This window comes from Nesoenas mayeri (assembly GCF_963082525.1).
Source record: "Nesoenas mayeri genome assembly, chromosome: 3".
Taxonomy (NCBI): domain Eukaryota; kingdom Metazoa; phylum Chordata; class Aves; order Columbiformes; family Columbidae; genus Nesoenas; species Nesoenas mayeri.
This window is the reverse complement of record NC_137544.1, coordinates 67,054,149-67,077,295: the sequence shown is the minus strand read 5'-3', so window position 1 is coordinate 67,077,295 and position 23,147 is coordinate 67,054,149. Positions and strand designations below refer to the sequence as shown.

Here is a 23,147-nt window from a genome sequence, read left to right as displayed (position 1 = left end):
TCACAAGCACATCAGATTGAGCATTAGGCCAGAAGATCTGAGGGAAAGGGAAGGAGAAGGCTCTTGACTTGGTCTGCGCGAGATGTTACCCAGAAATAAGGTATTGAAATTAAGTATGCTGTTACATGCCTGATAGAGTAAGGGCCTTATGTTTTCTCCACCTGGAATTTGCAATGTCCCACAAACCTCTAATGCTTTAGCTAATGCAAAACAGGACAAACTGCTGTGAACAAAGACTTGGAATGACCTAAATTCAGTTGTGCAGTTTTTTTTTGTTTTACTATTTGTTTTGTTTTTTCCAAATGTTGATGTTGGAAGATCTTTTTAATGAAGTGGTGTGTGTTAAGAGCAGACTCACTGAGCAGACCAACAGTGCTGCAAGCTTTCCCAAAGTTTCAAAACCAAACTTCAGGAAAAGTATTAGAGACCATTACGTTAGTTTGCTCAGTTGTTCAGACAGCTGGATCTGGCTATTTTAGTAATCTCATGTAGAATCAGTGTAGCAGGATTAACAGAATGAGGCAAAATTAACTCTGGTGTGTTTGGGCCTGGTGTGAGGAATCCCTGGAATGATTTGGGTCTGGTACAAGGAATGTTGGGAATGATGGTGATTGCTGGTGGGGGAAGGAGCTGGGTGCTGCTGTGGAGCTGGGTGCATGAATGAAGTGTGCGCTAATGTACAGTGAGAGAACAGGACCTACTCTTCATCTATATCTCATGTAATTCTTCGTGTTAGTTTTCTCTAGACATTTTAAATTCTGTGTGCATTTAGTGGAGTCAAACAGTTGGACCTAATGCCATATGCAAAATGGAGCAGAAGCTGCTGTTACAGTGACACGGGCAACAAGCCCTATGCATTTTAGTCTAATTAGCTGTGTGTACACCCTTTGCTTCTACCTTTGTGGTGTATATGAGGGAAATCTTTAAAAAATAAGTGCATGATGCATGGTAGTGACATGATAGAAGCCAAAGTGTTGCTTTGGTGATTGCCTTTTTTTTGGGAATGAAGAAGCTGAAGGATCAGTGACCTGGGTAACCAGTACTCTTCGGTTTCTCCTGCATTTATGAGACAACACGTTTATAAATTAATTAATAATCAAAGGAGACTGATGAGTGTGTGCCACAGAAACCAGATAGATGTTGATAAACCTGACAACTGAAATGCCTCATTACCTGTAGATAAACATATGGAGTTGAATAACGAGATTCCTAATACCGTTAATTTTGTCTTTTAAGGTTTTCACCTATCTCTCTAACCTTGGACTTTGTATTTGTCTAAGCTTTACAACAATTCTCAATGGAATTAAGAACACAGCTCACTAAATTAGACATAATTGGACCAAACTGCGGTTTTGATCCCTTCAGAGAAATGAAGCAGTAAATGTGAGTGAAAATGGAAATTAGTTTCTTTTGAGGACTAATGCAGAGGGACAGACTGCACTGACCCTCATAAAGAGCCTGAGCAACTTTTTCCAGAACAGAAAACTTTTTTTTCTTTTGTAAACTAATGATGCTCTTGTGTCTTCCTTCACGTTACAGCCCCCCCACCCCAATGCATATTTCTTCTCCTTTGCACACATTTTTAATTTGCCAAAAAAAGCGCCCAAAACTATTGTTTTATTAGTTTTGATTATCCAGTTAAGTAGAACACTTGATTTGGAAATCTAAATTTGCCCTCCTGTAGCCAACAATCACATCAAACTCTTTCCCAAGAGACTCGGGTAAAAAGGTCTGTGCTGTGGCAGGGTTGGGTTACACTGCAGGTCTAGTAAAATTTGAAAGTATTGAGGTTTTGCATGTATTTACATTTTTACTCAGTTGTGACTGATGTATCCTGCTTTCAAAACAAAGCTTATGTACAGAGTGAACAAGGATTACAAATATAGTAGCTGGTAGTAAAAACTACCTATATTATTACATTTAGCAATGTTTTTACATTTGATTCTGTTCTTACTGGAAGGTATCACAGCATTTTACAGTTGGAAAGGGTCATGTGCTGGATTCAGTGACTTCTCAATTTTGGTCACAAATCTTTGGGATGTTGTAGAGTCACTGTTTTCCTGAATGCATCACAACTGTAGCATAAATTCAGAGCTGGGGAAATATTAAGTGTTACCACAGTTAATACCTTGTCGTAACACTCAAGGCTCAATAGAAAAAAGAGACAAGTTGTACTGCATTGGGGTACCCAATCCCTTTGTATGCTGGTTCCTCATAGAGTCCACAGGTCCATATTAGGTATATAGGCATGTGGTAGACTATGTGTGTATACTTATGACTCTAGCTTTAAAATGGTTTGCTGACTGGGGAAGGTTTGGAAAGAAATGCAAGGAAATGTTTGAATCAAGTGAGGAGTGCTAACATATTCAGTGCTGTTGCCTTTCTTGTGACTTCAAAGAATTGTTGGTGCTAATTCTGGGAGTATCATCTTGAAGTGTACATCCATGGATTTATTATCAAATAGCCAAGTGTCCTTAGAGACAGTAAAGTTGTTCTTTTGTTTGCAGGAGTAGCAGTTGTCTTACAAGAATGAATGAGTAAAATTTATCATTTAAAAAAAAAATTGTCCTTTAATAATTTTGTATTGAAGAATCTGAAAGCCCTTTAAGAATTAGGTTGTTATTTTCTGTGTCTATGTGTTGCTAGTTTTTAACCAGTTACTATCATTCCATTAATGGTGTGTGCAACTGCAGAAGAGCTTTCCAGAGTTTACATGCCTTTGTTCAGTGGTGTGGCATTTTTATTCCTCCTGAGTCCCCGTGCTTCAGATTTATGAGAAGGATGATGTGAGAAGCGGGAATGTAATCTGAGTGTTGAGCCATTCCCTATTTCTTCTATTTAATATCTGGTCTCAGCATGTGAAGACTCTGAAGCCAAATTATTCCATCTGTGGTACTGGCAGTAGAGCAGAATGGGGTCCTTTTTTGCGAGGTAGATTATGTGGCTGTGAAAGGCAGCTTTGAGGAGTGCAGCAACTCCAGGTGGAAACAATTTGGCTTAATTAAGGGCTTCTGAACTGAAAATTTGGAACCCAAACGCACACTTTGTTGCCTATGGAAGTGGGGTATGGCACTTCTCTCGAATCCTGCCTGGCGCGTAAAAAAGTGGTTGAATGATAAGAGGAAAGCTGTTTGCCTGGCACGTGGTATGTTGATTTGAAATTCTGTTGCAGCAGGCTAATTGCTAATAAAAATAAATAAATGGATCTCCCCATTCAGAAGCTTGTTTTAGTGGGTTTTGGAAGAGAATCATGAGGAATGTGGCATCTTTCTGATCCCCAGTCTGGCGCTTCAAGCGTTTGGATGTTGCATTAGACTAAAATATGGGATGTATCTGTGGCTCCTTCGCTTAATTAACATGGCTTCACTGGCAGTATTTTGGGAGTACAGCTGAGTAATAAGACAATGATATGTAATTAAGGTTTGCTATTCTACCGAAGGAGCTGTAAACCTGCACTTCAGGAATAGGGATTGAAGACATGGTTAATTAGTTGAAATGGCTTCTGTTGGAAGGTAACACCATTGGTTGGAAAGCTACTTAATTAAACAAATAATTAAAGGGTAAGGAAGTAATTTCTAATGGCCACAACATATTTCATACTTCTAAAATAAAAAATATGCTTCTGAAAGTATCTTCCTTGTTATACGGCAAGCCAATACAAATTCTAAAAATAATTAAAATGTGTCAAATGTGAAAGCTGAATTTTTTTTTTTACATCTATTAGCCAATCTAGACAAAACAAACAAACAAACCCCAAATATTATAGTGCAGACTCCCAAGGAATTGCAGAGCTTTTTCCCTCCCTGTAGGAATAATCCCTGCCTAGTAACTGAGGCCCAAAAATTCTAGTTTTGATCCCAGTTTCACTGAATTTCCTCATGGGACTTATATATTCCACTTTCTGTCCTGAAGAGTTCACGTTATTTGTAGTTGTATTGTTTATGATAAGATAAGCACATTAGCAGAGGAGCGATACCAAAGGCTGTAATGTCGACAGGGTTCATGCATACACCAGAGGAGTTATGCCTGACATTTTGAAGAATTAAACTATTTTTCCGTTAGATTCATGTTATCCTGGAGTTTTTCTTCATGCTAGAAGCCAATTTCTACACAACGTTGTAGGCCACTGTCTGCAAGACTTGCTTCTTCCACATATGTCATGCAGAACAGTAAAATAAATAGTCCCAGATTATGTCTTGTGTGGTGTTTGTTTAGTTTGGTTTTGGTTTGTTGTTTTTTGTCCTTGTTGTTGGGTTTTTGTGTTGTTTTTTTTCCTCACAGGACAACTTTAAATTATTAAAGCTAATAATTTTGAAAAGGAGCAATACTACACCGAAGTATTAGTTTTGAAAAATGCTTGCATGCATATATGCAAAATGAGAATGAAAGAACAATATTTTGTGGAGGTGGAAAACCTGGCCTAACACTAATGCTCTTTTCTTTTCCTTCTCTCTTTCTCCTTCCTTACCATCCTCCAAACAATACCTGACCATGAAGGTTTTAGATGCCAGTTTACCAGTACCTGATGCTAAAGAAGACAGTTTGGAGCACGATGCCCCACCACAGGAGCCACAGCAGCCAGGAGCTGCTACAGCACCTCAGGAGCTGGATGGGCAGCAGTCAGAGGTGGCTTCACCGCTCCCAGAACCACCTGGAGAGCAAGCAGAGGCCACTGGAACAAATGGTGAGTAAAATCCTGTGTTCAATGGACAGATTCTAGAGGCCTGAATGATAAATGGAGTGAGAAGTTGAAACTGGGCTCAACTAGCCATCTTCTAGTGAACAGGTAGTTACCTAAGTGATCTCTTGGTTGCTCAAGTGCTTCTGCTAGGGCATTGTTTTGCTGGGACTATTTTTTCTTATAGCAGAGTTCAGGTAATAAATGGGTTGTGGACTGAAGGTGTCAGTGGGAGGGGGATGCTACCCATTCCCCCTTAGCAGCCGTTCTCTGCTTTCATGCTAAGAGTTTCTGCTGCATAAGCCTGTCTCTTCCTTCATGGGGCCCAGATACATTTATGTTCATGTATTAGTGGTAATAAACTATTTTGAACTTACAGGAAAGGTCAGGCTGTACAAGATTGGTGTTTAGCTTCTGGATTAAATAACAGAGAAGGCCTTTGAAAGGGCATGAATTTCAAGTTAATAGTCAAAGATCATAATTCTGTTTGAATATTCAGCGCTCAGTTGTAGCTTCAGTTGTACAGACATTGTGTTCTTAGGATATGTAATGAAGAAGAGGTGAGAAGCTCCCTTTGAATGCAGATAGTTACACATGACCAAACACATGACGTGTTGTGGATGTAGATAGTATTAAGAATTTGTAGATGAGTAGATTGCATGAAGGCTTCGCATTCTTTGATAATAATCTCTCATGTGTTTGTGTGATGTTGCTGTTTTAATCGGGTTTTATTTTACTGTTGTCAGTGGAACCAAGCCTACACGGCAGCATAATTTATGTGAAAGGGAAAACAATTCTACAGGTTTGCTCTCCAAGCAGAAGCACCCTTTATAGAGACAACACAGCGTGTATTTTCTGGTAACAATATCTGAAAATGTCATCCTCCATAGAGACAAATAAAACGTGTTGGGTCAAGCACTGAAAAGATAGTTCTTCAAGTAAAGACTACATTCAAATATTCACAATTGTTTAAATCCACTCCTCTAGACCTTAGAGTCTGGTCCACATGTCTTCGGGCAGATGAATAAAGGTGGGGAAGAGGTATCTCTTAAATGCTCCATGCAGAGAAATCTCTCCACATAGAGAAATATATCATTTTAGCTCTATACTTCACGTTCCACACTCATTCTTTTGTCTTGTTTGTAAAGTCTATAAAATCAGAAATAAACCATCATGACACTGAGCTCTGAGGCAACACAGGAAATTGCCTGAAGTAAAGGAATGATAATGATTGAAGGGTTTGAGGGTTGATTAGTTTGTTGATGTTGTCATCATATGAATCTCACATTCAAAAGACAGTTTAAGAGGTGATCTAGGGTCATCAAAGCTGCCACTATCAGATTAAATTAACTGGCAAATCTGGTAAATTAACTGGGAAGTGGGTGATGGCAACCAGAGCAAAGGCTGTGAATGGCTGGACAAAGTATCTGTGTATCATCGGAACTTCGGAAGTATCCAACATAATCCATAGAAATATCGTTACTAGGTCATCACCTATATTCAATACCGATTCTTTACATTTTATTTTATTGTATTGCATCCCTTTGTACTAGCAGTAAGAGCTGCTGGAGCATTACATTACTATACTACAAGTGTCCACAGTAATTCCTTGTCGAAAACTTTGGCAGCAGAATTTGAGACAATTTATACTGTTATTAGGTTATAGAGAATTTCAATTCAACAACCAACCAACATGGAAACAACAAAAAACCCAACCCTTAAGTGACAGTTAATAGGCAAAGGAGCAAATGTTTCAGTACGGAGAAACGAAAATGTTTCACATGTTTTTTGTTTATGAGGGGTAAACTACTTATGGCTTTTAACTAGCGTCTCTTGAGGTTTGGTCTGCATAATTTCGGGCGAAGTGCACCGAGAAGGCATTACAGGAATGGGAAGGGAAGCGGGCTGGCGTTGAGAAAGTGGCTGTTTCTCGCTGCAGAGCCGACATCTCCTCTATCCAGAGGGGGGTGGGAAAAAAATAAATCCGTGAAGTGAAAGTTTCCAGGCGGATACGTTGAGGCACCACGACTCGAATCGCCGGCAGCGCAGGCAGGGGAAGAGCCGCGCTCCGGCAGCCGCCAGTGCCCGCCCCGGCCCGGCCGGCGCCACCCCCGGGGCGGTGGGCGCTGCCCGGGAGGGCGGGAGCGGGGCGGGGAAAGGCGGCTCCGCGCCACGGCATCTCCCGGCAGGCAGGAGAAGGAGCCTCGGACCGTGAGAAGAGAGTTTGTCCTGCTCGGTGTCATTTAGGACATGCTGGGGACCGTCACGATGGCGGGTAAGGCCGGGCGGCGCCGCTAACGACTGAGAGCGGTCACTTCTTTCCATCTTTCTCTGTGCTGAGAGCGCCTGGGCGGGGGTGGGAGGGAAGGTGTGCCGGGAGTGCGCCTTCAGCTCTGGAAACTGTTGAAAGGTCGGACTGAAACATTTTTATCACAATGAGAAGCGTGCAAATGAAGGTGGGTGAAATCTTAAAATTTCTTGTCACCTCAATTGGATATTTGCTGCGGTACTTGTAATACAAGGCTTTTATAAATGTGAAGGTGCTAGTTACGTTTTCTTCTGCAGCACCCGAAGAGAACATAGTATCTGAAATTGAGGAACAGAAGGAAAATCCAGCGACTGTATTGATGTTGCTAGTTTATATTAGTAAAGAAATAACGTAGTGAATTATCTTAAGAGCTAAACTTGGTGATAATGAAGGAAATGTAGAAGTGGGCATCACTTGTAAGTTGCAAAAATATTTGCTTGAGAGAAATGAAGCTGTTACTCTATAGCTCTTTTAATTCTAAGTGAAGCAAAATCCAGAGGAGATTAACACCGTGGCAGGGGATGTCTGTGTGCACATACATGTGTGGCAGCAGAATCCCAGGCTGTGATATCAAAAACCTGCATTGGACTCTGCACATTGTATTTAAGAAAGTGTCGCATGAGCCACGGAAGTGTGAGTGGTCACACCAGAAACAAATTGGGCTTTCTGAAAAGATTGTAGTATGTGGAGGAGCAAAGAACTAAAAGGAAAAGAAAAACCCCATCATATTGCATTGCTGGCTTTGCACGAACTTTTGTCTTTTTCTGGGAAACAAAGTGACACTATGAAATTTAAAAACAGCAGAAGTAAAAGTTTTTCCTAAAGATAACTAACTTGCATCAGATTTTTCTCTCAGATTGATGAGAAATCTTTTTATTTCATTGTATTAGTAATTGTTTACTCGCTTTTAGCTACTTGAGCTAGTGAATGAATTAAATGAATAGTGGGGGTTTATGCATGCAAAATATTTTAGCTTTACAATACACATTGACAACAAAGCCTGCAGAAGTCCATCTCCATTTGGAGCTGACCCTGGGGAGGACTGTACGTGATTTGAATCAGTTAGTAGGGGAGGAGGTATCCTACCGCGGTTTACAATAGGTTTTTCATTAAACTTGATGTTTAATGAGCTTATCACATGCTGAGTCTTTTTCCTCAAGGGTTCTCTATTTTTTTATTTCCTTTTATTGTTAGTAATTAAAGGTTAAACTGTTTTTCAAAAGTGGGCTCTTTATAGGTTTGCACGGTTTGATCATTTGAAATTTTCCTTATTTAATAATTCGTGTGGAAACTTGGATTTTCACTGCAGCACAGCAGCTTTTATAGTATGTTATGCAAGACCTGCATCTAGCTCGTAGTACAAGTTACCATTTCTTTGAAGGGACAGAGTAGCTCTCCTTATTGGTATGCAGGAGTGTCTGAAGCTACTCTGTGTCTAATTCCTGCAGATGCAGCTACAGCTCCTTTGTGGTGAGTTTGTCTGTGATGTGTATGTTACTCTTTATGCAGTTGTTTTGATAAAGACCTTTTTCAATCTGTGTTTCATTGTGCATGTCACTAATCATTAGGGCTTCTCAAAAACATGGCAGTGTTTACTGACCTGTATTTACTTATTCTGTCGTTGTTCCTAGTGGAGCAGATGTTTTTTTTCTCTCAAATACCTGACTGCTAGCGTTGCTTCTGTCCGATGCTCGGTGAATACATTTTACTTTATAAAGCGGAACCAAGTTACTGAATGTGAGTCATGGACAGCGTGGGTAACCTTGAAATTTCATAAATATTTGTAGCATGCTGGTTTGGTTTCCAAGCAGAACAGCTGGACTGGTTTGAGAGCAGTTTATTATTGTGAGTTCATTTAATGAAGAATCTTTAACTACCATAACTGTATCTCCAGTGGCTAATGACCCTTCTGGTTTAAAAACAAACAAACCAATTTTAGAAGAGCTTTACTTTTCTTTTTTAATATTATTTTTAGTGCTGTTTCTCAAAAGATTTAAATGAAAGAAGAAATAGCTTAAGATCTTGAATGAATGAAATACATGGCTTCCCTTGCTGGCATTTGAGAAGTTGATCTGTAGGCTGGAGCAGACAAGTACAGCTAAAGCAAAATCTTCTAAAAATAAAGCTTTGTGAGGAATGTTATACCATCACAGCGGAAATTATTATGCTTTAAGTTACTTTCATATGAGGTTATGTACGATATCCTTTTCTGGGGATGTTGCTTTTGCTTTCTTAAGGAGTTCAAAGCCATTAAAAATTACAGCCATTTTGCAACTTTTTCCTTTTTTCCATTTTTAAAAATGGACTGTAAAGTATGTGAGGTTTTAAAACTTGACTCTTCAGTTGCCACCCAAGTGTCAGAGAACTGAGGACTGAACTTAATGGTATTTGTTTGTAAAGCTCTGAAAGAACAACATGGTTAGAAAGCTCATGAATTGCACGTATGCACTGTGAAATTTAGTATGCAAAAATCTGTGTAAGTCCTCCCTCGTTATTTAATTATTCTGAAAGAACTTCCTCTCCACAATTAACATGGCAAGTCAGTCCTTAGAAATAACTGAGCGAACAGAATGGGGAAGTACTATGTACTTTCCATGAAAAGAACTATTTGTACACTGAAATGGAAACAGATATCAGGAATTGTAGGGAAAGTAAGGAAGAATTTGTGAAATATATTGTCAAGAAGCAGCAGAGTCACAGACTTTAAACTTTGTAGTTTAAAAAAATAAAAGAAGTTACAAGGGTAACACCTGGACATACTTCTGTGTTGTTTTGTTACTGCAAAGTGGGTGGTGTGTTTGTTTGATTTATTAAAGCCAATCTCCTGAAACTTGTAGTTAAAAGAATTGGATTTGTGGTAAAATGTCCAAATTTTACATTCTGCAGTGAAAACTGAAAAACACAGCTTGCTGCTGCTGCTTTTTTTTTTTTTTTAATTAAAAAATATTCAGTCTCACTAATAATTCCAAATAGCTACTTTATTCTAAATGAATCTGTTCAGGGCAGCTTTTTCATATATATTGTAATTTCAAACTATGTTTTGTTTTTTAATTAGTGCTTCTCCATCCTTATCAGTTTTTAGTGTTTCTTGACTTTGTCTTTGAGGGTTTCTAATAATTATTGGAAGAATTGTGCAGTTAAGGGAAGATTACACTGAACAAATAAAAGCTTGGTCTATTATGGGCACTCAGCTAATTTTTTAAAATTTGCCTTCTCCTGTTGCAGCATCATTTGAGTTTTAGGGCAGTAGGTGTCTTTTTACAAGTCATAGTCATAGCAAATCTAAATACAATGGAGGCAAATGATTGTCAAATGCTCCTCAGCCCTTATGGCTTTGGCATTCGTCTACGCTCTTGCAAACCTACTGAGAATATTGTGTATGTGACTGAAAGCACGATTTGGCCCTAAATACTACAACATTGAATAAATACAAACAGCACAAAGTCCTCTGGAGCCTTTCAGTGGCCAGTGGAGTTTGTGAGGCAGGCGCTGGGTGTGTGTGACATCCATCTGAGAGATTGAGAATGTAGGGAATTCATGGAAAAAATCCAGCGTCGTGCTGCAAATCCTTAGGGGGGAAAAGTCAACCAGCTCCAGATGTTGACATGGTTGACTGCAAGCCCATGAAGTGTGCTGGATTTAACTCTTGCAGTCAGAGTGTCTTTTTTAACCCTCTGGCAACTACCAGGGGAGAAACATGTTTTCACTTCTAGAGACAGACGAGATGGTGGGAACAGTTGAGTTGCAGTGCCAACAGTGTCTATCAGCCTACTAAAAGAGAAGTGTTACTTATTAATTTCATTGTTAATGGGATGGGGGACAGGAATTCAGTCATTCTGAAAAGATTAATTTTCCCACATCTGATCAATAAACTTCTGATAAAACAGAAATAAGTTCATACTATATTAGTCTATAGTATGAAATTGTGAAATCCTACCTATGAAATTGTGAAATCAAGCACTTTTGATTCCCTAAGAGCATCAATCTTGTATGTTTCTCTCAGAATGAAACAAAACACTTGTAGTTATTAGAACACAAGTAGCACCTTGATTCAATTAAAAATGTTTGAAAGCTTAACTGGTATGTAAACAGTTAAAACAAAAATTCAGCATTAGTTCTTAACCACAGTGGATTTAAATAGCGAAGTGGATTGATTTTATGACATCACCTTTGATTTTTATCACTGCCTCTGGGTATATTTTTATTGTATTGGTTTCCTTGACTAGCACATAGATAGTGGACTGTAGCCCTACTCAGGACAGACCTAAAGAAATTGTATTCATAGCAGTGTTTTACTAGATTTTTTTTTTTTCTGGTAGGCACTTTAAGGTTCTCCTGTGTTTGTTAAAGATGCTTTCAAATTCCATGAATTCATTTAGAAAGTGCTAGTTGTCTTGCAACAACACCTGTGGTAGTGACATGCTACAGTACTCTGAACAATATCTTGTGCAGATAACTTCCAAAGATTTCAAACTGGAGTTATTCATGGTTTGCTTTGCATACAGAAGTGCACTAACAATGTCTGGGCACCAAGAATGTCATTAATAAAAATGTCATTAAAGAATCTGACTGCTAAATATAAAGTTTAGCGAGTATAGTTGGCTTCTCAGGTCTTCTGTTTCTTTTTTGCCCCACTAGATATAGAAATGCTCTTGGGAATATATTTTGTGGAAGTATTACTGGGATATATATTGTACTGCAGGCTTGTCACACAGCAGTGGCAGCCTCCTGGCAGCATGCAGGCAAATCTCCTGAATGGCACCTCTTTCTTCAAATGCTGAGGAAGGGCATCAGAAAATCAATTTTAAAGTCTCTTCCAGTGATCTAAAGGAGAAAGAAGCAGATAAAGTAGAGACTGGGAGCAACAGCAGCAGGTCACTTATCAGCTGGCATCCAAGCTCTGTGTTACCTTGGGGATGAAATACCTTCTGGACAGGTTAAATGCTTTTTGTTGTGGAACTGAAGGGGTGGTGCCTGGACTAAGTCTACAGGTATACCCACTGTGTGCTATGAGGGAGGGATGGAAGTGTGACGTGTAGTATAGTTGCAGCTTTTCAGACTGGCATTAAAAGTATGTGTTCAGTCAATATTTTTCATAGTTTTCCCTTTTGTGATTTATTCAATGATGTATTGCAAGGTAGCATGTTTGCTGGGCTTACAAGGAAGATCTAATTACTGTCAGCCTGATTTAACTGTTTTGAAAGCTCATCACTGTGCCTCTGAATCCTGTGTTTTCTATTTTTATGATTGCATTTGCTTTCTTAATACATACCCATACCTGCAGATTTTGTAATATGTATTCAGCTCTTTTCACCTGCAAAGCCTTTTAGAGTTATGGAGTCTTTGTCTTTGGGTATTAAGAACACATCCATTTATAACTAGAATAAGCAAAAATCCTTTGAATGCCTATCATGAATATGGAGAGGTGTCTTTAGATGCTAGTTTTGCACCTTATCTCTCACTTTGGAAATAGAATACCTGTATCAATCCCCACTTACAGTAATTCTGCTTACTTGTAAACCCCCAAAATTCCTCTTAAACACTGAATTTGTGTTCTAGTAATTAAAAGAAAATGCAGCCTCAAATGCCACTCTATATTTTTTTTAAATCTTGGCATTTTCAAAATGGTAAGCATGCTCCTCCCCTTCTACTCTGCCCTTCTGAGACCACATGTGGAATATTGTGTCCAGTTCTGGGCCCCTCAGTTCAAGGACAGGAAACTGCTGGAGAGAGTCTAGCGCAGGGCGACAGAGACGATTAAGGGAGTGGAACATCTCCCTTATGAGGAAAGGCTGAGGGAGTTGGGTCTCTTTAGCTTGGAGGAGACTGAGGGGTGACTTTATTCATGTTTACAAAAACATAAAGGGTGAGTGTCAAGAGGGTGGAGCCAGGCTCTTCTCGGTAACAACCAACAGTAGGACAAGGGGTGGAGGGTTCAAATTGGAACACAAGAGGTTGCACTTAAATTTGAGAAGAAACTTCTTCTCAGTAAGGGTAACAGAGCACTGGAACAAGCTGCCCAGGAGGGTTGTGGAGTCTCCTACTCTGGAGACATTCAAAACCCGCCTGGACACATTCTTGTGTAGCCTCATCTAGGTGTTCCTGCTCTGGCAGGGGGATTGGACTAGACTTTTGAGGTCCCTTCCAATCCCTAACGTTCTGTGACTCTGTGATTCCGTGGTTCTGTGATGCGTTCCCAGGGTCTGTTGTCAAGGTGAAAGGGGCACCCCTAGAGAGCTGTGTCTCTAGCTGCCCGCCAGTTGCCTGCAAGGAGTCAGGAGTGTCTTTTGAACTCCTCTCCACTCCCGCTGCCTTCCTGCTTCTGGTCTTTCCCACTTAGATCCAGCATAACTCTTCGGCTTTCAGCTCTGGTTTTTGTTCTGCCTCCGTCTGAGTCGTGTCAGATGGCGATAGATATTTCCATATGTCTAAGGGTAAGCACGGTGGCATTAATGCAGGACTGAGAAAGAATAGAAGGCAGACTTGATAGGCCTTGTTTCTATTAGAGGTGCTAAGAAGCCTGACTCATAAAGAGATTTTTATTTAACATTAAATGATCGATTTCATAGCTGCTTCAGCCATAAAAATACTCGTAGCATAAACAAAGGGAAGAAATGTCACTGTCTTCACCCAGGAAAAAGAGTTAATAGACATCCATCTATCTATCTATTTATCTATCTATCTATCTCTAGATTATATTAAAGTAGCTGTTACTAAATAAGTATAAAATATGTGACATGTACCCTAGTGTTTGAAGAAATGTTTCTAACTTTGTGAATTCCCATTAAGCCATGGTAAACTTTCTGTTAAATTATATAGTTTGACAGCTCTTTCTGAACCTAAGAATAAACAAATGCAAATACCAAAGTGGTTCATTGGCTTTATCCTTGTGTAGTTTTAGTATACAACACCATAATGTTTGTTTAATAAGAGTCCCAAAATATTAATAAAATAAGCACATCAGTTTTTATTTGGAAACCATCTTAAAATGAAGAGAGAGTTCAAAAGTATTATTGCTGCTTCTAGCTGTGCTTACAATCTTACTTCCCTTTACTGACTAAAATGTTTTTGCAGTGAGTTATTTTTGGTTGTGGAGTGTTCTGGTGTTTGCAAGAGGTATATTAACAATAGAATATTAATCCTGGCTTCTTCAGGAGAATGTCCATTTCTTCTTACCCCACTCCCTCACAAATTACTTGCTTTGAACATCTCTGTTTTAAAATGTGAAGGGAGTTAGGATGTTATCAGAGGTCAGACTTTTAATTAGGAATTAACAATTACAGGAAATATTTTTAAACTGTTAGATAAAGGGAAAAATAAAAACCTTTGTTTATGTCAACTGAGAAACAACAACCAATAGGCTGCTGATAGTGAATATAAACATAATTTGCTCTCTACATAGCTATTAGAAGTCAGTATACTTGTAGATTGAGTTTTGCCTATTCTACAGTTGTGTTTCAGCACTATCTAGAGTGCATTGTCTATGTGCTTAGGAAGATCCTATTCTTCTCAAAGGGAACATAGGCAAGCAGAATCAAGGAAGTGTCTAGGCTGGAAGTGACCTCTGGAGATCGGGTGGTCCAGCCCCTGTGCAAAGCAGGGCCAGCTGCAGAGTAAGATCCAACTTAAAAGATGGATCAAATACAAGATCAGTCACTTTGGGGAATTCGGTGATGCATGTACTTTTGAAAGCAGTGTCCACCATGCCTTTAGGCATCAAAGCAGCACCTGTACACTTAAAAGAAAGGGGCTGTGCCTTCTTGAAAGGTGGTGTTGTTTAACATTGATCATTATTATTCTTTATTTTGTCATCTTCACATTCTAACAAGATTGGTCAGAGAGAAGAGCACGCTTACTCATGCCCTTGCACTTTCACCTATTGCACAAAATCAAGGGTCAAGAACAATGTTAAATTGAAATCCAGGCACACAGATAATAGGACATGTCTGTTTTGGAACATTTAATAGAAATTAAAAAAAAATCAATATATTTACATAAAGGTATAATACAACATTAAATTGAGAAGGGAACTGACTATTCTTTTCTTTTTTTAAAAAAACAGTTGGACAGACAGAACATTCCAGTGTAACTCTGAAGGAAGAAGCTGAAACTATGGAGACAAGTCCATCTGCTGCAAGCACCAAGGATGGTGTAGATGCTGAGAAAGACGATGACGAGGATGCTAATACAGTTAAACAGTTGCCATCTTTGGAAGAAGATGCAGAAAACCTTGACCAAGCATCTGAGCCACAGTCTTATGATCTGGGTTTTAAAAAGGTTTTTAAATTTGTTGGATTCAGATTCACAGTGAAGAAGGAAAAGACAGGGAAATCGGAACCAGTTCAGCTGCTTACCGTAAAAAAAGAAACACAAGTCCTTGAAGGAGCTGGTGATGAAAAAGAAGTCAGCTCAGAAGAAACAGCAATGCCTGAGGATGCACACTGTGCAGAAGACAACACCAAAGACACATTGAAAAATGAACAAACAGAACATGAGTCTCCTAAAACACCAGAAACAAATGAGATTTGTTCCGAGACAGCTGCCTTATCCACTGATACTGCATCACCATTAAGAAGATTTTTTACTCAGGGATGGAGTGCATTTAGAAAAAAGAAGAGTTTTAGGAAGCCTAAAGAAGATGAACTACAGTCCCCTACACAAGAAGAGGAGCAAGAAAAAGAGGGGTCAACATTAACAACTGAAACCAGTGAAAAGGAGGAGAAATCTGAGTTCGAGAAGCAAGATGAAGAAAAGAACATGACAGCAGTAACTACTGAAGTGCATGATGATGAAAAACAGGAATCAGAAAAGACTGTGGCAGCCATAGGAGCTGAAGCATGTGAGAAGGAAGAGTTAATCAGGCATAATGAGATGGGACAAAAAGATGATGTAGCAGCAGCAGTTGCTAAAGAAAGCGCAATGGAGAAAAAAGCTGAAGAAGGTGGTCAAGAAGGGAACCTGGTGGAAGTCTCAGAAGATCTTGGTCAAAAGGAAGAAAAAACTGAAGAAGGAGGGAAAGAAAGTGAAGTGACAGAGAAACCACTAAAAACAAAGTCAGTGGTACCTGTTATCACTGATAGTGTGAACAGAGAATTGAAAACATTCTCTGAAGTACTACCTGTGGGAGAAAAACTGGAGTCAACTGGAGTCAAGTGTGAAACAGAGGACAGAAATGAAATAGCCTCTGAAGAGAAACTTGAAGCAGGATCTTTGGCAATTGAAATTTCTAGTGAACAGCTCAAAAAATCTGAAGAAGGAGAAGGAAATAAACCTTCTCCACTGGGGAATGAAACTTGTGATGAAAAAGCAGAGGAAGCAGAATTGAAAATTTCACCCACATCAGAAGACATAACTGGAAAGTTAGACACACAAGGAGAAGCTCAAGATAGAACCACAGAGAAGAAAGCAAGCAAAGAGCATGAGACAAAACTGACTCTGGATGCTCCTGGGTTGAAGTCCTTTTCTACTTCTGAATGTTCTGTTGACACGGAGGATGATCAACGGACAATCAAACCCACTGATGAAGGTCTACAGGGAAAAACTGGCATAGTTCTGACTGATACTGTCAAATCAGATGAAATAACGACAGAAATAACTCCTGAAGAGGCAGCTGGAAAGAGGCCTCCAGAAGGTATCATAAATGAAGCTGAACTGTTGTCTTCTCAAGAAAAAACTAGACCACAAGGCAGCCCTTTAAAGAAACTCTTTACAGGAACTGGATTAAAAAAACTGTCTGGGAAGAAACAAAAAGGCAAAAGAGAAGAATCTAAGTTAGGGGAACAGGGTGAACCAATTCAACACTTATCAGATTCTCCAGATAGCCCAGAGGAACAGAAGGGGGAGAGTTCTGCTTCTTCTCCTGAGGAGATGAATGAAATTCCTTCTTTGGAAAAATCTGCAGATGGAATGCAAGTCACTGAAAATGAAGAAGCTGCAACTTCAGATGTGGAGCGGAAAAGAGAAAGTGTTACAGCCTGGGCATCATTTAAAAAGATGGTGACTCCCAAGAAACGTGTCAGAAGACCTTCTGAAAGTGATAAAGAAGAAGAAATTGATAAGACAAAGGATGCTGCAGTGTCTGCAACTGAAAATGCTGTTGATGAAAAGCAGGGAGAATTCAAAGAAAACGGGATGGACCAGAAACCAGAGAAAGCCACAGAAGAGCCCAAAAGAAAGGTTGACACCTCTGTGTCCTGGGAAGCTTTTATATGTGTAGGTTCTTCAAAGAAAAGAGCCAGGAGGAAATCATCATCATCTGATGAAGAAACTGAACATAAACTTGCTCAAGAAAGCCAAAAAGTGGAAGAGCCTGGACAGGCCAAAGAAACGGTAACAGACGCAGTTCTTACTAGCTCTCAGGAAAGTGATCAAGGACAAGGGAATTCTTCCCCAGAACAAGCTGGAAGCCCATCTGAAGGTGAAGGTATTTCAACATGGGAATCCTTTAAAAGGTTAGTCACTCCAAGAAGGAAGTCCAAAACCAGAATGGAAGAGAGGACTGAAGACTCTGTGGTGGGATCCAGCCTGGAGCATTCAACATCAGATGGTGAGCCTGGAAAAGATGAATCGTGGGTTCCATTTAGAAAACTGATGCCTAGGCGTAGGAAGAAAAAGTCAGATAGGAAGCCAGAACCAAATAATCTTAAACAAACAAGAGAAGACATGGCAGAAACAGCTGAAGAAGATTCAGATATTCCAGCTGTTGTTCCTTTATCTGAATACGAAGCAGCAGAGCAGGAAAAAATGGAAGCCCAACAAACAAAAGATGCTGAAGTGATGAGAGAACGAACCTCAGAGGAAGAGAGAGCCGAAAAATTAGAGGAGAGCCTGAGAATTGAGCAAGGACATGAAGGACTGGTGCACGTAGTTACTGTTACCGTTGTGGAAGGGGAAAGGGCAGTCAGCAGTATTGAAGAACGGTCACCATCTTGGATATCTGCTGCTCTGACAGAGTGCATTGAGCAGGCAAAAGAGGAGGAAGAGAAGGAAACTGAGAGAACATTTGAATCAGATGTTCTTGTGGAAGAAGCAGTGGTAGCTGCTAAGACAGAGCCAGAGATGAGAAAGGATCGAAGTGATGACACCACAGCAAGTGAGCTAGAGCTAACCTCCGAAGCAGTGACAGCTCTGGAAGAGACAGCAGAAGCTTCCTGTGCTGAAGGAACAATGGAAGTATCCCTTGCTGAAGAGACAACTGAGATGGTTTCTGCTGTTTCACAGTTGTTAGAAACCCCAGATACTACAGAGGAAGTTACACCTGTACAAGAAGTAGAGGCCACTGAACAAAATCTGAAAGAGTTAGACAAACAAACACAGAAAGTTCTTCAGGAAGTTGCTGAAAGAGTTAAGTCAGCAGACGCAGCCCAGCTGGTTAGTGAAAGAACCATGACAACAACTGTAATTACAACAGTGGAAGGAATTGAGTCAGAAGTGAAAGATGATGCTAAAGATGGGCAAGTTGTAGGCCAGGCAACTGTTTTGCTTGACCAGTCCTTAAAAACAGAAGAACATAAAGATGACCTCCAGGCATTGGGAAGTGCAGGGAGCATTCAGGATCAAACTGGACTTGAAGGGAGTGTCCTACCGGAAGCTTCCGAGAGAATTGAACTATCTGCTTCAACAAGAGAAAGCACAGAAGGATATGAAAATGTAGATGTATCAAGAGATGAAAGCCAGTGTCAGACATGTGAGGAACCAGTTGTAGAAGACCATGAAAAAATATCAGAAGCTCAGACAACAGTTGAGGAACCTTCATCAGAAGACAGAGACCCTCAGATTGTCAAAGCAGTCACTCCTGAAGAAGAGCCATTTCCAAAACAGGAGGCTTCAGAACAAGAAAAACTAGCTGTAACGGATTTTGCAGTAGATGAGACAAGAGATGAATGTATTCCAGAAGTGCACACTGCAGTAAGTATTACATATAACACCAAGGTTCATCTGTCAAAGGAAAAAATCCGCAAGCATTTGCTATTATACTTACTTTAGAACGAGTGTCACGGAAGGACCCCAGAGTCAGTTTTAGGCAGACAACAGAGTCCAAAACAGACTTCATTCTGGACGGAAAAGTGCAGCAAATAAGCCAATTAGAAACGGGGTTTATACAATTAGTTAGCACTCCGGTAACATAAAATACAGGTTCGTGTATCAGTTGAGGAGATTATTTGGGGTACAGCAAAATAAGAATAATGGAGATCTACAGTGTGCATGTACGCACTCACCAGAAACAAAGCCAGAGCCATCTGACTCTAGGATACTACACTTGCTTATTCAGCAAGGAATACACTTGCTTATTCAGCAAGGAATTATTCAAGGATATCACTCACCCAAATGAGGAGGTGAGGTGCTCCCTTTCCCAGAAAGTTACCTTAGATGGCATCCCAGTCTAAGGGGAGGGCTTCTCAGCTTCAGATGACCCGTGGCTCCAAGAAGAACACACAAAGGGGATCCTCAGCAGGCACCCTGTTTTATAGTCTGATCAGATCTGGCTGGGGGCATTCCAGAAGCTTCTCGGCTTCTCTGCACCCCGCTACTTTGGCTGTGGGTGCCCCAGAAGCTTCCCAGCTTCTCTGCACCCCCCCTCCTCTCCTAAGAACCCTGGCCAACGGACTCAGGGGTCTCACAAAAGAGCCATTAACTGCCCCATTGAAGGAGAGGGGGATGTGCATGCAACTGCCACATCAGTTCTCAGAGAGGAGGTGGGGAGTGCATCTGCCACAACCAGATAGTAGCAATATTACTGTCAGGGTCCTCCTTTGTGCAGCCTGAGGCAACTGAAGTTTGTTTCCAGTAAGACAGACACACAGATGTCCATAAGTAGCAGCCACTGAGGCTTGTATGCAGATTGAGGTGGATGCAATTCCTGCAGAAATGGGTGGGAGATGGTTTGTGTGGATCAGAAGGTGCTGCAACAATTGCAATGAGGGCTCCTGCACAGCACAGTGTGACTAAAGATATTATATGAGCACATGTGATACATGTGATCTATATGGTACCATACATAGCAGGTGGTATCTTCAGTCATAGGCAGAGCTACAATTGTAGCCAAGGTACTTCTACAAAGCGGGGGAAATAAATGACCCCACTATCTTCAGTTTTAAATGTGCGGGAGTTCTTGCGGCTGATGTGTCCCTACCTTCCTCTGTACCTCCCCACCATCTTGCTGGCTTAGTCTTTGTTTCAAGTGCTGTCAGTTGTCCTTTGCTTTAGGCTGCCCTTTGTTTAATGAGCTGTGTGTCCTGAGAAACTGAACATGAGCTGGAATCTTGGTGACCCACTGATCGCAGTGTCATCACCTGGTGCTCTTCCCATTACCATACTCCTCTTTGTTTCTTCTGGTGCTTTTTCACCAAGAACACTTCTGGTCACTCCCTGTTCCTACCCTTTATCACATGTCTGTTGCAATTCTCCACAGGTGCAGGACAAGATGGAGGATGAAACCTCTACCTTGGGGCTTCCACCTGAAGAGCCTGTGCAGCTTGAAGGACAAGACAAAACCCTCGTGATGGGACCAGAATGCACAGAAGCAGCTGTCACTGTGGTCCCCCTGAAACCTGAAAGACAAGATGAAATTCCTGACTTAGACTCCCAAGAGCAAACTTGTACCAAAACAGTTCCTGGCAAGGCACCTGCCCAGATAGAGGAAAAAGAAGATGATACTGTGCTCCTTGGAGAAGAAAGCACAGAAGTTGCTGTTACTGAGGTTCCTCTGCAGAACGAAGTAAAAACCTTTGGCCTTCCTTCAGAAACAACTGGCTCAGAGGCAGCTGCAGATGCTGAGCAGAATGTGAGGGATGGGGATGGCAGGCAGATTACAGCAAAAGATCCTGTGCCCTTCGTTGAGCCCCAGTGCAGAGAAAAAACAACTGAAATCCCTTCCCAGAGTGATGAAACTGAGGGTGGGAAAATGGAAGATGCTGTGCCCAAACCTGAAACACACTTAGAGAGGGGTACCCCTATCACTGAGGCACCCATGCAGATTGAAGCAGACAGTGTATCTAATGTATCAACATGCCCAGATCTCCCTGAAAACGAAAGCACCATCCTCACTGACACAATTCCTGAGAAATGTGAAACACTAAGCAGCTTAGCTGAAGAAGAGACTGTAGAAAAAGAAGAAAAACTTGTAGAAACCTCCACCTGTCAAGACTTTCAGAAAGAAGATAACAAAAATGAGCACTTGATGGAAAGAGCCAAAGAAGTATTTGAATCCGGAAAAGGGGAGGCTGTGAGAGGTGATGAATGTTCAAGTGCTGTCCAGCAAGAGGTTTTAACTGTGCAAGAGGAAGGCTCTGACTCAGCCTTCCCACAAGCTAAAAGCTTGGAGGCTCTCACTGTGCCTGTAGCAGCTGCAGCAGATGAAGAGCACATCATGGTAGAAACTGTGACACCCGCAGACACAACATCTGAAACTGTACAGCCCTTGGCAACCACAGCAGAACAGATGGCTTCAGAAGGGGTCCCAGTTGCTGCTGTTGACTTTTCAGGCTGTGAGACTGCAGAGCTTGGTAGTGCAGGAACACCTGAGCCTCAAGTATCTCCCACTTCTATGAATGGATTGTTAGAGGTGCAAGAGAGGCCCCAGAGTACAGAGCAACCCAAACAAAATGGTATTCCTTTAATTCACAGTCTGTCTCTCACCCACACGGAATTTGAGAAGGACATTGTTCAGTCTGTGAGTATAGAGTCCCAGAGCACGAAAATTGTATCGAACGCCATTGAGACAGCTGTTCACAAACTTGCAGAAACAGAAAAGCCAGCTACCTTTGAGCCAGAGCAGTGCATTAAGTCCACAGAGAAAAGCCCATCAGATACACCTGAGCTGCTGGAAAGTACGCAGGTGGATCATCATCTTCCAGAAGGCAAGGAAGAGATATGGAATAATGGACAAGAGCTCCAGCAATCACAAATAGTGAAAACTGCTACAATAGCAGAGTCTGCAGAAATTCATGCACCTGTAGAAAAGACAAAAGACATGCTGTTAACTTCGGAGGTGCTGGAAGATGGACCAAATCAGAATTCTTTAACAATTATGACTAGCCCTGAAGACATTTCGAGGGAAAGTGAGGGACTTCAGAAATCAACACTAGAACTAAGTACTTCAGAAAATTTGACCAAAGACCCCATAGACATACACCCACCTAAATTAAGGGAAAAAGAAGTTGGATGGATTATGGAAATCACAGACAAACATACAGGTCAGCAAATGTGCAGAGAAAGCGAAGAAGAACAACATCCTCTCCCAGTGGAAGATGGAAAAAAACAGAAATGGGAGGATGATAATTGCCAAGAAGCAACAACTTGTGATAGTCCACAAAGTCAGAACTCAGTGGCTCCTGAGGCCTTGAATGTAAGTAGCATTTTCAATCAGCATTTTTTTTTTTTTTCAAAATAATTTTTGGAGTCTGTAAAACCGGTGTGTGTGGTTTTTTGTTGGTGTTTTTTTTTTTGTCCTGGTGAAAGGCAACTGCTCCCCAGTTTAATCAACAGGCCACAGATATACATACATATATATATACATATATATATGTATGTATATATATAAAATAGGTGGTTTTTTTTTCTCACTTTATTGCCTCTATCTCTGGATACCTAACCCTTTGTTTCTTTTCTGTTCTGTACAGCTACCCTCACTTTAATGGACTTTGACTTGGCCTGTAGTTTAGGGTGATATTTCTGGGAGGCAGAAATGTGGTTTCCAGCTTTGCTAGATACACACTCATACGACACGTGTTTAACATAAGGGATTTAATCTGCAAACATGTTTCCTCTTTAACAAAGCTCTTTGTAAAATCCTAAGGGACGTGAGTGTTGCCTTCCATGATAAACCTGGAGCTCCACATGTACTAAAGCTCTTTGCACTTCAGTGAAGTCTGAATCAGAAATGATAGGTACAGATTCTCCTTAGGATGTTTACTATGCTTGCTTAACTAAGTTGTGAGACCTTTATCTCTATCTTTGAGAGCTGCTTGGGAAAATACGGTATTTTTGAGAAAGTTGTCATTAATCTAGCTTTTTTTCACTGTCGTTTTTCTTTCAGATGTGCTAAGCATCCATGTGGCATTTGGAGAGATGCCAGTCCTAGAGAACAACTGACAATCCTGCAGCAAAAACAGGAGCTTTATTCACTACCCTTCATTCTTGGATGTTAACATTTACTTTTTT

The 23,147-nt window shown here is 40.7% G+C and overlaps 1 protein-coding gene across 1 annotated transcript in view; it reads left to right on the top strand.

Annotated features, from left to right (window-relative positions):
* AKAP12 (A-kinase anchoring protein 12) overlaps nt 1–22,627 on the top strand; it is a 28,346-nt gene extending 5,719 nt beyond the window's left edge. The window contains exons 2-4 of the mRNA XM_080341841.1: nt 4,498–4,684; nt 15,049–18,893; nt 20,398–22,627. Coding sequence (XP_080197967.1) covers nt 4,498–4,684; nt 15,049–18,893; nt 20,398–22,377 — 6,012 coding nt within the window. The 3' untranslated portion in view covers nt 22,378–22,627. The remainder of the gene's footprint in view (nt 1–4,497; nt 4,685–15,048; nt 18,894–20,397) is intronic.
* Nucleotides 22,628–23,147: the final 520 nt, after the last annotated feature.